Consider the following 15,098-nt stretch of genomic DNA (forward strand, 5'->3'; position numbering starts at 1 on the left):
TTACATTCTGTCACATATTTCGGAAATACAATATTAACTTTCACTGCTGCGCAGATGACACTGAGCTGTATATTTCTTCCAAACCCAATTTCACCCTTCCACCCATCTCACTTTGTGACTTCCTCATGGAGGTTAAAACATGATTCTCCACCAATTTTCTCAAACTCAATAGTAATAAAACTGAAGATCCACTCATCAGCACAGCTTCCACTCTAACCAAATCCCACAAGTTTTCCATTAATATTGACAACTCTTCCACAAGTACCTCGACAGCACTTTGTCATTTCAGTCTCTTATTAATCACATCACCCGGTCTACTTACTTCCACTTACGCAACATCAGTCGTCTCCGTCCTTTCCTCACCCCACATGCTGCTGCTGTCCTTGTCCATAGCCTTGTCACTTCTCGAGTTGATTACTGGAATTCTCTTCTCTTTGGTGTCCCTAACAAATCTCTTCACAAACTCCAACTCCTCCAGAATTCTGCAGCCCGGATCATAACTTGCACACCATCCAGAAAGCACATCAACCTGTTCTTCGACAGCTTCACTGGCTGCCTGTAGATTCTCTTTCTAAATATTGCTTTTCACTTTCAAATGTATCCATAACCTGGCCCCACTCGTTCCCTTAGGTCTTCATCCGCCATTCACCTTATTGTTCCCTCTGCCTGTTTCACCACTATGGGGAACAGAGATTTCAGCCACTCTGCTTCCCAACTTTGGAATTCATATCCTCCGGAATACTGACTCTCTTCTCTTATTCAAGTCAAAAATCAAAACCCTGAATAGATGTTTAAACCCTCATCTGTTGAAACGAGCCTACTCTTTTTAACATTGACTGCAATTGTTGTATAATACCTGTTTATCCTTTTACTGTTTATCTTGTATGCTCTGTACAGTGACCTTGGGTTTTAGAAAGGCGGCTACAAATAAAATGTATTATTATGATTATTATAAACAACAAAAGGATGTGAATACTACATGGATGTGATTCTCTAAGAGACTGAAATCAAACTCTGCACAGTATTTTTTTTTTTGTAAATGCTGCTTCAAAACATTTATTTTTTAGTCTTTTGCATTTTACATAGACATTCACCACAACAGACTTGATAAGAAGAAGATTTGAGACTTGTGCAGAGAACAGAGTACAATACTACTCAGAAGTAAGAAAAGATTTGGACCATTTATAACTGTGAGAACGTTCAGCTTAAAAAAGCACCACAGTATGAATATCTATTACCGGGCTGACATTAAAAGCAGAACACTGACACAAAATTACAAGACAGTAGATTGCAAACTGTGCAAAGTTGTACAAAATTCTCTTGAACCTGACTCCTTTTTTAAAACTATGCCAAATGCCTCCTAGTGTACATTCTTACCTATGTTTGTGTTTTGGTTTAATAATTCAAAGCATGGTGTGCAGTATAACAGTTTCTCTCCATCAGACAAATAAATAACTGAACCATTCAGACTGAGCGTTTTCGCTTTGGACATCAGTATACATTGACTACAACATGTTTAAGGCCATTGGTTTCTTGTGTAACACATGCAAACATAAACTGAAAAGAATAAAATCAGAATAAACTTGTTTTTTAAATACACAGAGTAACATATGTGATTGAGAAATAAAAGCTCACTTAAATTCAATTATTGACACAAGTGTAAACTGTGGGAATGCTATCCATCTGATGTGAGCGCTCTCACATATGCGACTTTCCCTAATCTAGGTCAAGCTGCAGACTGGCGACAGGGACCGCAGTAAATCTGCCGGGATTATGGAGGCCCTCGGGGGAGTGGTGCAGATCCCAATTTAACGTAACGACCAGTGACTGCAGTATTTGTGTGTGAAGACTCCCGTTTGATAGGTTTCCACTGATATTAATATATCGACATTTTCCCAGCTTGTCTCAACAATCGGTATGCTTTGTTACATAATCTCATGCTGACAGGGGGAGAAGTGAAAGGGGCTGCTGACTAAAAGGTGGATGAGAAAAAGACTCAGACTGCAAGATCAGTGACACGAAAGAAAGAAGTGGGTCATGGGATGAGATTTAGGAGATTTAACAGAACAACTGAAGTGTTCAACCAGCTAATTACTGATTATAGACCAATAGAAGTACATGCAAAATTTATGAGTGACACACAAAAATAACAGAGACAAGAATGGCTAAGCTAATGTAAAATAATAGTATAAATAGTAAAAATCGAAAAATAAATACATAGAATATTACTTATATTATAGGATTAAATACTTTGTCCTAAAGAAAAATACTTGGGGAAGTCTATATATTACCAAATAGCAAAAGCCGGTTCTGGGGAGAAGAATCTCAATCTGATAAAGGAAAAAACTGAACTCTGTGCTTTTCTTTGTTCAAATTACAACAAACAGGAAACAATGCATTAACTGAATTAAATGATATTCTACTTTGTTAGCAAAAAGAAGAGACATTGGTTTTGCACCTCCACTGCTGTGGTAACATTAAAAAAAACAAAAAAACAACTCCACTGTTTGTCACAAAGAAAGCACCAAATATGTGGAATCTGACAAACTGGCAAGGTTGCAAGAAAAGAGCTGGTCTTAGGGCATGTAACACAATTTTGATGCTTAATGTTTGCAGGACAGTAATAAAGCTCTCTACTGTACATTTGAAAATTACAAGATATACAAATAGGCTTCACAATAAGACAGAAGGAGTGCATCCCCCAGACTGTGGTGTGCATACATTTGCAGAGCAACGAGTATAGCCTGTCACGTGCTAAAGGGAGTGAGATGCAGATAGTACACTAGTTATAGTACAGCATATGACTGGGCGACAACACACCGGGCAGTTTTAATGATTACGACTGGTCACACATTATCTCTTTCTGTTGCACTCCTCGGCTGCTGAGGCAGCGGGGCTGTCGATGTGGTGCGCTGAGGTGTCCAGCTGACTATCGGGCTGAACGGACTGCACTGTCTCTACCAGGCTGCCGCTGGGTAGCACCACATAGCGTGCGGCCATGTCTTTGGGCTGCAGCTCCCGTATTCCCTCCTTGCTGTGCCAGATCCCGTAACCGAAATACACAAAAAGACCTGCGCGAGAGACAAAATGGAAAAAAAGCTAGAGCAAGAATTTGACTCTACATAACAGCACACAGCTACAAAATGGCTCTTTTTTTGTCCTTGTGTTTGATGCAGAAGATGAAGGTGTACGTATGAGAGAAATTTATTATTTAATCTACTTGAGTGTAGCCAATCTACTAGATGTGACATTGTAGTTATCGTCCATCTTAGATGGCCAGGCTTGCTTATAGGACTGCTGATGGCAAAATGGCATTTTAAGACAAATACTACAGTCAGCATGCTAATGTACGCTCAAATGCAAAGCCTGCAGGTTGTTACATTCAAAGTCGTCACATCAGTGACTGTATAAAAGATCTGAAAGTTTACTGTATAAAGGTTTACAATCATTTGGCCACATAAGTGATTGTTAGCAATGCTCTGTGCAGTTAACACCACACAGAGCTAAAGTTAATGCAACTATTATTAGTTTTGAGGGGTAGCTTTCACTTAGTTTTTAATGCACTTGCAACTTCTGATTGTGAAAAATGAGGCCAGTTCAGAAATGTCGAGAACTGCAGTTTCTCAAATGGCCACTTGAGGCTAGCTCTCCTTTGAGTAAAGTATGCCAATCTCCTTAGAGACCTATTATCAACAGCCAAAAAGATTGTGTTTACAGCCTGTTACAGTCTCTGTAGCAATTTTTGTATAACTTTGTATAACACGCAATGACACACAAATCAATTTACAAGTTTTGTGTAATGTGTTCTTTTTCTGGACAAAGCATAAAAATGAGATACTGTTTAAGTGATCAAACTTAGAAATTCTGCAGGGATTCAAATAAGTATTTCTCCAACTGTAAGTAAAGGGAGCGGATTGAAAAGTTGACTTCTGCCATTCTGCTTTTCCTCTGATGTAATAGTTACATCAGTGAACCAGTAATGATAAATAGCCTAATATTATGAATAGTACTTTAGCAAAAGAGTACTTTTGAGTTAAATTTAAAAAAAAAAAAAATAACACTCCATAATTACATTATGGGAGATAAGTATCCATTCCTGCCTCAAGGGAGTGAGAATTTAGCCAGAAGCCCTGTCAACAGTAATATCCCACATGTGTGTATCTTGTTAACTTGCAACAGTGTGACAGGGAAGTTTAAACAGTTTAGTGGCCCAGAGAAGCCTTAAGCTAATACAGCTAATTACGCTTCCCAAGTGATTCCCACTGACAGACGGACATCAAAAAGCTGTTTGTCCAGCGCCTACATCTGCAGAGGACTGATAATAAAAGGTTTTCTGCTTCCTAAGAGAACAGAAGATCTTTTATTACCAGCCTTTTATTGTAAAACTTGGGTAGGTTGCATTAAGTTCACCTGAAACAAAAGGCAGATGTTTTATGGTAGCGTATTCAAACTACTTCCTGAGATAACACAGACGGCCACTGTTTGTGCGGATAGATAGTTGCATGAGCCGGCTGTGTAAAAGTAAATCTATTTGCCCAAAGTTTAAGTTGGGCAAAAATATATATTTTTGGAGGAATATACTGAAATCTTTTAGTGGCCCCAATATTTTCTGCATAAGTTCTGATGTCCTCTTACCTATGGCAATCCACACAGTGAATCGAATCCAGGTTAGAAGGCTGAGCTTCATCATGAGGAATACATTAAAGAGGATACTGGCACCTGGAGTCAATGGAACCAGAGGTACCTATATAAAAATAAACACTCTGTCAGTCTCTAAGCAGTACAGTTTTTCCTTCTTTTTAATATAGACTTGAGAATGTCTATAAAAGCTCACCTGGAATGTTTTGTTGTTTCTTTGTGGCTCATGGACCCATATAATAGCAAGGCTGAGAATGTAGGCTAAGCTAAAAATCACCAGAAGCATTGTGAAGCTCCACAATGGCAGCTGCAGCTGTTTCTTTCCAAATTCTAGCACAACACAGAGGGACACCGAGCTCACTATCAAAGTGAGCACACAGAAGGCCACCACTTCACCGGGCTCACAGTCCCCCAGCAGCCTGTCCAGGTACGGCTCCCAGCACGCCTTCAGCTGCCCCACGCCACGCCTCTCTTTTTGCTTCTGCCTTTCTACCAACTGGAGTTTGTCTGAGAAGGACTCGTACTGCTTTGGCTCCTCGCTGTCCTCAGATATGGTCTGAGATTCCAAGGGGGCAGGAGAAGGCTCGTTGTTGGGGATAGGAGATGTAGAAGGCGTTCCCTTGGAGCTGGTTTTCTCGGGCTGGAAGCGCAGCACGATAACACTCGCTGCCACGAAGGTGTAAGCCAGGAGAGTTCCGATGGACAAGAACTGAACCAAGGCCTCCAGGTCAAAGATGAGAGCCATGGTGGCCATGAGGATTCCAAACACCAGAATAGCATTAACAGGAACCTTGGTGATGGGATTGACTCTTGCAAAAATGGAGAAGAACAATCCGTCCTCTGCCATGGCATACACAATCCGAGGGAGGGAGAAGAGATTACAGAGCAGCACAGTGTTCATGGCTAGAAAGTGGAACAAAGAGGACACAAGTCAAAATATGGCACTGATAAATCAATACACCTGGTAAACACAATGCACCAACAAGCATTTAAATCAAACTCACCACATATGGAACCGACTGCCACAACAATTCCAGCCCAACTATAACCACGGCGGAAAAAGGCATCTGCCAGAGCCGAGTTGGGGTCCAGTGTATGCCAGGGTACCATCAGCGTAAGCACTGTGGAGACCAGGATGTAGGCTGTTGCTGCCAATCCAAGGGAGATAGCAGTGGCGATAGGAACGGCCTTCTGTGGATTCTTTGCCTCCTCACTTGAGGAAGCAATTACATCAAAGCCCACAAATGCATAGAAACATGTAGCCGAACCTGCCAGTATTCCCGACATGCCGTAAGGTGCAAAGCCCCCTTGCTCCTGGCTCCAATTGGCTGGCTCAGCGAGCACAAAGCCAAAGACCAGGATGAAAACAATAACCCCCATACTAACGGTGGAGAAGATGTGGTTGAGGTAAGAGGACACTTGGACGCCAAAGGAAATGAAAAATGAGGCAACCACCAGAATTCCTGCCGCGAGCAGGTCAGGGTAATGCGCGAGGAAGGGAACGTTCCACTGCATAATGTGCGTCTCTGTGAAATTCTGGATGGCGTGGTTAAAAATTGAGTCTAGATAGCCGCTCCAGGCACGAGCCACCGCAGCCCCACCGATCATGTTCTCCAGAATCACATTCCAGCCAATGAGAAAGGCCCACAACTCCCCCACAGAGACATAAGTAAACATGTAGGCGGATCCCGTTTTGGGGATGCGCGCTCCGAACTCAGCGTAGCAAAAGGCAGCCAATAAGGAAGCTATACCTGCGAAGACGAAAGATATGATGACAGCGGGCCCGGCTGTGTCTTTGGCCACCGTTCCTGTCAGAACATACAAGCCAGAGCCCACCATTCCACCGACACCCATCAGTGTCAGGTCCAGGGTGGAGAGGCAGCGTTTGAGGGACGTGGCCATCATGTCATCTTCTAGTGTCTTGAGGCGGTTCAGTTTCTGACAAAGGCGCACCGCTGGCGCACAGCCTCTCGGACAGGTTGCCATAGCTAAAGGGTTAGGCAGGCCAGCTGGGCAGGATAGTGGCGCAGCAGTCACACTGGATCCATTACCTGCTTATGAAGAGGACCTGTAAAAAAGCAATTTGCATTTCGTGACTAAATATGTATTTTTCACAAATCAGCTGATGCATACTATGTGTGCAATGCCACTTTGGACGCAAAGTTCTCTTTCAAGCTGTACCTTTAAAGAAATGATGTCCATGTCCTTGAAAAATATTATCTATAGAGATTTTTAAGGTCCTGCATTTACATTTGACAATATCTTCATTTATACAGCTTAAAATCATAACATATCTGAATATAGGTCCTGCTCCCAATCACAGAAGGGTCATAGAGATACTGGACAAAAAAAAAGTTACATGCATGAAGTCAAACTTCAGTTTCTTACATTTTTATACACAACATTTTGTCACCCTATGCTCTACAATAAAAACAAAATGCTTTAGATCTCATACCAGCTGATAACCAGGATCACCAGCCAGATGTTTGTAATATCTTTAAATCTTTACCTTTTAATTTACTTTCATGTTTTTCTCCTTTAAACCAAGAGTCTATAGTGAGTGGCACTACCCTCTTAACACGGTGGGCCAGTCCACGTCATCTAAAAGGTATCACTGATGTGTAAAATTACAACATCAAACAGAGTTGGAAAAGAGAGCAAGAAAAAAAATTTACAGATTATTTTGATATATTTAGTCTTTGTTTCAGTACTTCCAGATATTTCTCCTATCGCTCTGGGCGGTGCAACATCCGACTCCTGGCCTCGATCGGCATATGGCGACAACAGGATGCCTCCATTATAATTACGTAACGCTTTATTCCCCTCTACAAATAAGACCGCTGTCTACTACAACCACAGCCGTTTACATTACACGTATAAAAGCGTGCTTATCCACCATCAAATAACAGAAATAAGATCAGGCGGATGATTGAATGTGCGTCCTTTTAAATGCCAAATTAATAATTTAGAACAAAATGGAAACGCAGGCAGAGAGAGGATCACACCAGTGCATCGCCCTGCCTCTCTCCTGGATGTGGACGAAATGCGGCGCTACATCACACTTTCCACAGATAGGTGTGAGTTTCTGATCCACGCTTCGTTTGTAATGATAAACGACCGCAATGCCATTAAAAAAAAAAAGTCAACGATTGCTTTACCGTCGCTGTTCAAGATGCGTCATCGGTGCTGCTGCGGGTCCTGAGCTGTGGCGAGTTACCGGCGTACATCGTCTGGTGATGGAGCAGAAGGTGCACAGTCGAATAAAACTAACATGCACTGCCCTGACTGACTGCTTCTTAAAGGCGCAGCTCCAGCTGAAAGGGGTTCCCCGCTGGGCTCCACCCATTTTTCAATCCACAGGGTTCCCGGGGGGGTGGGGGTCCCTATGGTTACATGACAGATAAATTTACTATGTGCATGTATGTAGCCAGTGTTAGATTATAATATTATTTTATGCCATGTTATACCCCTAATTAAAGATTGTGAATTATTATGTAGTTTTAGTTTGCATTATTCTCCTGAATTAGAAGAAGCTGATAACTATTACATTAGTTAAACTGATTTGCATTACATTAAACTGCTGACTTGTTGTGAATGAATGATATTGTTTTATGATGCATTATACTGCTGAGTTATAAGAAATCTAATTTGTCTGAGTAGAAGAGAACAGAGTGTGCTGGAGTTTTCTGCCCCATTTCAGCAGGAGCAGATAAACAGGGAGCCAAGGTCGTAGCTCAGGCGCTGTGTGAGAGAAAGCATGTGAATGTTTAGGCTTTGTATGATAAGGTGGAGGCACCAGAGGCTATAAAAGTTTGAGCAATGCTCCACCATTTTGAGATTTTGAGGCTGTCTGCATCAGTGTCCATCTCCCACGCGTGTGTTCATTAAAATCATCGTTTGACTCAACCCGGCCGGACCAGTGTTGTTATTGTGGTTTTTTCTCTTGTCTCCATCCCCAATATTTTGAACCTTAACACCAGTAAAACACAACTGAAAAAGCTGAAAATTCAAATAAAACTGTATGATTAAGCGTCTGATCCATGAGAATGGGGGAACTGGAAATAAAGGAAAAAACTGGGGGTATCGTCCCTATTCTGGTATCTTTTTTTCCTTTTGAGCTCCTCTCAAAATGTGTGTATCATTTTTTGTTTGTGTAGGCATTTTTTGTTGTTGTTGCCTGTATACAGTTTGTTACCATGGTCGCATACTGAGTGTGTAGTTAACATTAAAATGAAACCTTGATACAGCATCATAACATGATGGATGATAGTTGATGTTAGACCTTAGGACAAAAAACAAAACTAACAAAAAAATAACAATAAAAAAAAAAACAACTTAAGGCAATCATTAATTCTGCTAGGCTGCACTTTTATTTATTCATGGATTACGTTATTCATGTATTCAGTTATAATAACCATGAATATATTTCTCCAATAATACAAAATAATTGAAACAAACAGAACAGCCACAAAAACACATGACAGTGTAGGAACTATTACAGTAATGCTCAAATAAAGTTGCTTAAAAAAACAGAACAGTCAAACTGACAACACTTCAAAGCGTGTTTCTATTTACGCATTTTAAATAAATATCATAAAGAAACATCAAATAACTAATTTTCTTGACAGAAAGCAATACGTTGTTGCTCAGAGTTACTTCTCTGTCCGCATAAATCAGCAAAACTTCTCCTTTGACTTCAAGTGTTGAATTAATGCGTCTCGGGGGGCTCTTGTGTCCCCATGTCAGGGCTGGTAAACCCGTTTAAATGATTAATAACAAAACACCTTCTTAATTTCTTACAGGCTGTGATATTTAAGCTATGACAGCCTGCTACCGCTTCACTGTGTCTTGCAACGTCTCACTTCAATACTTCGAAAGCAGCTTTTTTCCACATGACACTGATGATTAGAGCACTCGGAGCATGCGTCTGAAATTGCCACTTCTTAGAAGACAGGAGTGTTGTATGTTCGCCGACCCCAGGGGCAGATCACGGTTACTGGATTGTGACCAATTTTTCTCAGTTTTGTTTGGCACAAATAGGTTGCTCTATCATCCTCCTCATAGAAGTCCAGATTGAGACTCCTTCTGTTGAAGCTTAAGCATCAATTCAAGTAGGTTCATCTGCATTGTCAGCTCCTGAAACACACAGAGTTTGAAGAGCAGCTAGTGTCAGCCTTCTGCTCTGTCACAAAGTACAGCTCCACCTGTATTTGAGGGCTCAGTATACATTTTAGTCATTAGCTAACTAACCTGAGGATTAGTAGTGATGTAAAACCCAGGGACTCCTGCTTTCTCAAGCGTGTTTTGCTGGTCTATCACTTTTTGATCCATTTCTGCTACGATCTTCTTATCCATCATTTTTTGTTCCTCTCGCACACGAACGTCCAGAGCCTGATACAACAACACAAAGCTGTAAACTAAAAGCATAGAGCAATACCATTCAGTAAGCAGAGATGTTAGAATTTCAGTGCTTACCTCTAGCTCGGCTTGTTGGTTTGCCTTGAGCAGCACAAGGTTGTGAGACTTACATGACTGCAGGGCATCTTTGTGTTTTCGTGCAAGGTCTTGTTTGAGTGCTGCACACAAAAGAGAACCAGTTAATCAACAGATTAAGGTTTCCTTTCCCAAGAAGCAACTGTAATACCTGCCGCACCGGTGAATTTCAGGGGAAGTTAGTGATGTTAATCAACAAATACCAGACAACAGGAATGGCGGGCGTTCCAGTTTAAATGGTGTTCCTGTGAACAGGTGACAACTCTTTATATATTTCCCTCTCTATGTTCCTGAAGTCACTGTCTGCAGTTTTGTCATTGTGTAATAGCAGCATAGGTCATAAGATAAGATAAGATAACCTTTATTAGTCCCACGAGTGGAAAATTTGTTGGGTTAAGGCTGCCGACCTTTGCCAGTGCCATCTTACCCTTCCGACCATTCATACATTACAACATCACATGGGGAAGACAGGTCAGAGGTATAACAATGGAAAATGTACAACATGAGGAAAGACGTATGAGGCAAGGGTTGACATGAACAGTTCATGCCAAATCCACGTCATTATCTTCAGATGACGACCTGCTGATCCCTTAAAACAGACCTAAAATTGAGCTGCATCACAAGTGCAGTCGACCTCATGGAAATAAATTATTCCAATTTGTATGAACTAGCCTACATATTTTCACCTGATAGATGCTTTGTGTTTTCATAAGTAACATAAGCCTCGCCTATGGCCATGGTTTGGTGCGTGTCATTCACTCAGTGTTGGACATCTGTAGCAAGAGTTCTTTACAAATTAGGGCTGCCACAAACGATTATTTTGATAGTCGACTAGTCACCGATTATTTTTGCGATTAGTCGACTAATCAGACCATGCATCTACTGGACGTAAAACCTACATCTTATTGCACCAGCATGCATCTGCTCTTATATAACTATCATTAGCTTACAGCTTTAAGTGTTTAAGATATGTGCTAACTAAAAATAAAGACAAGATGATAGTTTATTAAATTTTAATGACATTTGCAGATTGTTTCGGTGGAGTTTAATAAACTCAGCCGTTGCTCATTGCTATCTAAAATATAACAGGACACCGGAGTATATTCTCGCGCATCTCACACTTCTGATAATCAGTTGTCTGCTTGACGTTTATTCAGCTGTGTAAAAACTATAAATTTAATCTCAGCCAAACCGATTTACTCAGGAATAAAAATACTAAAAATACCAAACAGTAACATTTTTAAGTTATCTAAGTGACTTATATTACATGTTTATTAACCTGAGTAGCGAAAGACAGCAGTGGGTTTGAAAACGATTTGCCGGGAGTCCGGTGTTCTCACAGGCTCTAGTGAGCCTTGAACCCCGGCTTGCTATCGAGCTGGTGAGACGTCTGTTACCCACGTCGGAGCACTTTTGAAAATATGTGGTGTCTTGATAAACTGAGCAGATATTTGGTAACATTCTCGCCTGAAAATACATAAACGTTTATTTTGTGACCCAGAAAAAATAATATGAGTAACATAAAAACTAACTAGCTGCCGCCATTGTTGACAACTGAGCAGGGCCGCGCTACAAATTCTGGGACGCAGCTTCTTCTTCTTCGAGGTTTAACGGCAGCTGGCATCCTTGTACATGCAGTGCTGCCATCTTCTGCTTCAGTCCGTTATTACACTCTTAAATACTTCTACTTATTCCTGCGTCGTTTGGGATCTTACAAAGCTTCAAACGACAAGTCGACTATTAAATTAGTTGTCGACGATTTTAATAGTCGACGTAATCGTTACTAGTCGACTAATCATGGCAGCCCTATTACAAATACAACACTTATAGGATCATTTTTTCTCAACCTTTTCTCATTTCTGTAGGGCTGGTATGTCTGAAACTGAAGCCTGGAGGCCTGTGTCGACTAAGGAGGTGTGTCCAAATGAAGCCCATGTCAAGGCCTGTACCACTCTTCAGAATATCACATGACCAAAGATAAACGAGGGTCCATTTCTCTGATGTGACGCTAGTGTCTCATTATGTGATTCAAGCTGTTGAAAAGACGCAGGAATTTTTTTAATTTTTTTTTTGCGTGAACTGGATCTGGGGTGATTCTGAGGATCATCACAAACTTGCAAGGAGATTGTAAGCACATTAGGGAAAAAGGCGATATCATATCTCCCAATAATAACATACATCTTACATTAATCTCAGAGAACATGGTTAGTTAGAGGTATTCTCTCTCTCTCTACACATACATACGCACACACAGGACCTCATGTAGGTATTTTGCATTGATACATCATTACATTTATATATCGACTGTTATGTAGCCCACATGTATTATCACAGCAGGGCTGCTGTACATTGAATGACCAGCAGATGTCAGCACTTGAGCTTTTGAACAGGGCTTAGTGTCATTTGCCCTTTGGTGAAGCAACTGAAAGATTCCACACAGGACTTCATCAAACCATCACTATATTTATGCTAGTTTGTATGCTTAGTGAGTTTTTTGTGAACCCACAAACCCACAGTTTGTGAGTTTACAGAGGTGCTGTCTTGCATGTGTTTAATGTTTGGTGGAATACCTCATTAATAGTGTGTTTGAATTTATCAAGTGGTATGTGTATAAAAATATCCATCCATCCATCGATAGGAGGCAACAGCCTAAGCAGCGAAGCCCAGACCTCCCTCTCCCTGGCCACCTCCTACAGCTTTTCCAAAGGAACACCAAAGTGTTCCCTTGCCAGCTGAGACTCCAGAATGTCCTGGGTCTGCATGGGGCCTCCTCCCAGTAGGACATGCCAGGAACACCTCACCCAGGAGGCCGAACCACATTAACTGGCTCTTTTCAATCTGAAGGAGTAGTGGCTCTAATCTGAGTTCGAACCCCTCTTTATCTTTGACTTTATGTTTAATATATAAATTTTTTATATACATATATTTTCTAAAATTAAGGGTAATAATCCCACAAATACTAATATTGGTTTTAAATGTTTTGTCATTTTTAACTTCTGTCATAGTTTTTCTGTACTATGAAGTGAGTTCAACATACCCAGGGTATCTTTCTGTTCTCTGGCTGCTCTTACCCTAACACTGGCAATCAAGATAATCAGTCGTGAATGTTGTTATCAACTCACTAATGCATTATTTGCTCTGTGCATTAACATGAAAGTTGGTGCCATCTGACTGATCACACGAATTGATAAGTGTACTGGCGACAGAATGACTAATTGTAAAACTATGACCAGGTTAAACACACAATTCAGACTGAAAGCAACACAGCAGTATGGGGAAATGCACTGTAAAGTAATATAGGATTATAGGAGTAAACTGAAAAAGAGCTGGAAAAGAGCAGTCATATTAAAGATGTTTAGTCTATTTTAGCCAAGAAAGAAAGCAGGCAAAAATGCACACTGTGTGAGTTAACAGAATTATCAATGTAACAACTCTGATGGATTATAATTAAGTTCTTCATTAAATTAATATTTAAAAGACATGGTCTAAGAGAAAAGAATAAATATAAAAAGAGAATTTAGGCTTAGTCTGCATAAATTTGATATAAGCTCTCTAAGTACAAATTGGTGCTCTATTTTAGGACACATTAATGTTTATAGAATAACAATGTTGAAAAGATGTTTGCAACCAACACAAAAAAACACTTAAGTAACCAGAATAAGACAAAATCCTGCTTCATAGTATAGAGGCCTGTAGTATAAATAGATTAATTTGCTACAGCATTAGTTATGTGTCCTTTTTACAACAGTGTTGCATTTTATAGGTATATGGTATTTTATGATAACATCTCTGGACTACGCAGGAGTCGTTTTCTGTGGAATGTGGTTGAAAAGTTGTCAAACATCATCAGACAAGATGAAAACCAGCTAAGCTGGAACAGGGGACGTGTCCTGTGCGTTTCCTGTTCAGCAGTCCACAAACCTTGGTGTTCACAGTGCAGCTTCTGTCTCTGATTGTAGAGATTCTTCTCTGTCAGATGCTGTATATCCAGCAGGCCCTGGACAATCTCATATACCGTCCCGTCTATAAGGGCTAGAGCAAGGTCACTCAGCGTGTTGTAAGACAGGCGCTGCTGAAAGGAGCTAACCACGGAGGAAAAAGCAAAACAAGAAATAAATCATCTAGAGATCAGTTACACAGCTTTAAAAAAGGTGCCCCTTCATATCACAGCAATATTCTAAAGCCGGTGGAGGAAGTAACGATACCTCGGCAAGCCTTTGACCAGTGTTTGCAGTTCAGATAACAGGTAGTAATGTCTTTCTTGTTGTTGTGTAGAATCCCCCCCAGTGACACCGGGATAACCGTCCATCTCTTCATCTGGAAAGATGAGAGCAGCACGGACTCAGTTAGCTAACAGTAACAACATCGACAAATTACGCTTCTATATTTACATTTTTTCTAGAAGTAAATAATATAACTTATATACAGGAGGCTATTTTGTATCTAATGAGCTTCGTGTGTGCACAAAAGCGTGCTAAACTTACTAAGTCACTTTAAGAAAACGAAACAGACTAGTTTTGAGCTGTTAAGACTTCTAACCAAGCTAACTAGGACCCCTATTGGCGACTTTCGAGATGCCTGTCTATAATTGCGCATGAAATAGTTAAATATGCACGCTAGGTGGCGCTTTGTATAAAAAAAGAGACGCTTCTTATAGGCTACTTATCAGATATGATATTACATTTCAGACCATGACAAATTAACATGACTGAGTACATAAATACAATGATGTCAGTTAAAGACTATACGCTATGTCCCATATGAAGATTATTTTTTAAATGCAATTCTTTCAATTACGTTTATTCATATTGAACACCTAATGTAAAATAAGAGCTTAAATACCCAGCTGGGGTGCACACGCCGTGACCCGTGACGTTTAACCTCAGCTGGCTGGACGCGAGGCGCGCCTGTGTCGCGCGCTGCTTGGTGGGCAGTGCGCCGTCACGAGCTGAAGGTGTCATGAAACG

At 40.7% G+C, this 15,098-nt stretch overlaps 2 protein-coding genes across 3 annotated transcripts; both read right to left on the minus strand.

Annotated features, from left to right (window-relative positions):
* Window positions 1-1,034: 1,034 nt before the first annotated feature.
* On the minus strand, window positions 1,035-7,966 carry slc7a4 (solute carrier family 7 member 4). The gene is made up of 5 exons (XM_082554054.1): window positions 7,797-7,966; window positions 5,643-6,706; window positions 4,835-5,541; window positions 4,636-4,744; window positions 1,035-3,071 (listed from the first exon to the last, which is right to left on the minus strand). Exons 2-5 carry the CDS (start codon window positions 6,622-6,624, stop codon window positions 2,854-2,856), a joined length of 2,016 nt encoding a protein of 671 aa, XP_082410180.1. The 5' UTR covers window positions 6,625-6,706; window positions 7,797-7,966; the 3' UTR covers window positions 1,035-2,853.
* Window positions 7,967-8,984: 1,018 nt separating this feature from the next.
* Window positions 8,985-15,062, minus strand: dgcr6 (DiGeorge syndrome critical region gene 6). Of its 2 annotated transcripts, none has more exons than XM_082555899.1 (6): window positions 14,974-15,062; window positions 14,337-14,448; window positions 14,053-14,213; window positions 10,114-10,214; window positions 9,889-10,029; window positions 8,985-9,774 (listed from the first exon to the last, which is right to left on the minus strand). In XM_082555899.1, the coding sequence occupies exons 2-6, from the start codon at window positions 14,438-14,440 to the stop codon at window positions 9,697-9,699; spliced, it is 585 nt and encodes a 194-aa protein (XP_082412025.1). In that variant the 5' UTR covers window positions 14,441-14,448; window positions 14,974-15,062; the 3' UTR covers window positions 8,985-9,696. The 2 variants fall into 2 exon arrangements, with proteins under 2 accessions (XP_082412025.1, XP_082412024.1); XM_082555898.1 differs by lacking the exon at window positions 14,974-15,062 and adding an exon at window positions 14,616-14,724.
* Between the last annotated feature and the right edge of the window lie 36 nt (window positions 15,063-15,098).

Source organism: Aulonocara stuartgranti (genome assembly GCF_965226115.1).
Source record: "Aulonocara stuartgranti genome assembly, chromosome: 12".
NCBI classification, from domain to species: Eukaryota; Metazoa; Chordata; class Actinopteri; order Cichliformes; family Cichlidae; genus Aulonocara; species Aulonocara stuartgranti.

Coding starts and splice junctions, on each gene's coding strand:
- slc7a4 (XM_082554054.1), bottom strand. CDS start 6,624: ATGGCAACCTGTCCGAGAGGCTGTGCGCCAGCGGTGCGCCTTTGTCAG. Junction 5,542..5,642: donor GGCAGTCGGTTCCATATGTG/GTGAGTTTGATT, acceptor TCCACTTTCTAG/CCATGAACACTGTGCTGCTC. Junction 3,072..4,635: donor CACTGTGTGGATTGCCATAG/GTAAGAGGACAT, acceptor TCTCTCGCGCAG/GTCTTTTTGTGTATTTCGGT.
- dgcr6 (XM_082555899.1), bottom strand. CDS start 14,440: ATGGACGGTTATCCCGGTGTCACTGGGGGGGATTCTACACAACAACAA. Junction 10,215..14,052: donor GCTGCACTGTGAACACCAAG/GTTTGTGGACTG, acceptor TTTTGTGTGCAG/CACTCAAACAAGACCTTGCA. Junction 9,775..9,888: donor ACATCACTACTAATCCTCAG/GTTAGTTAGCTA, acceptor TGTGTGTTTCAG/GAGCTGACAATGCAGATGAA.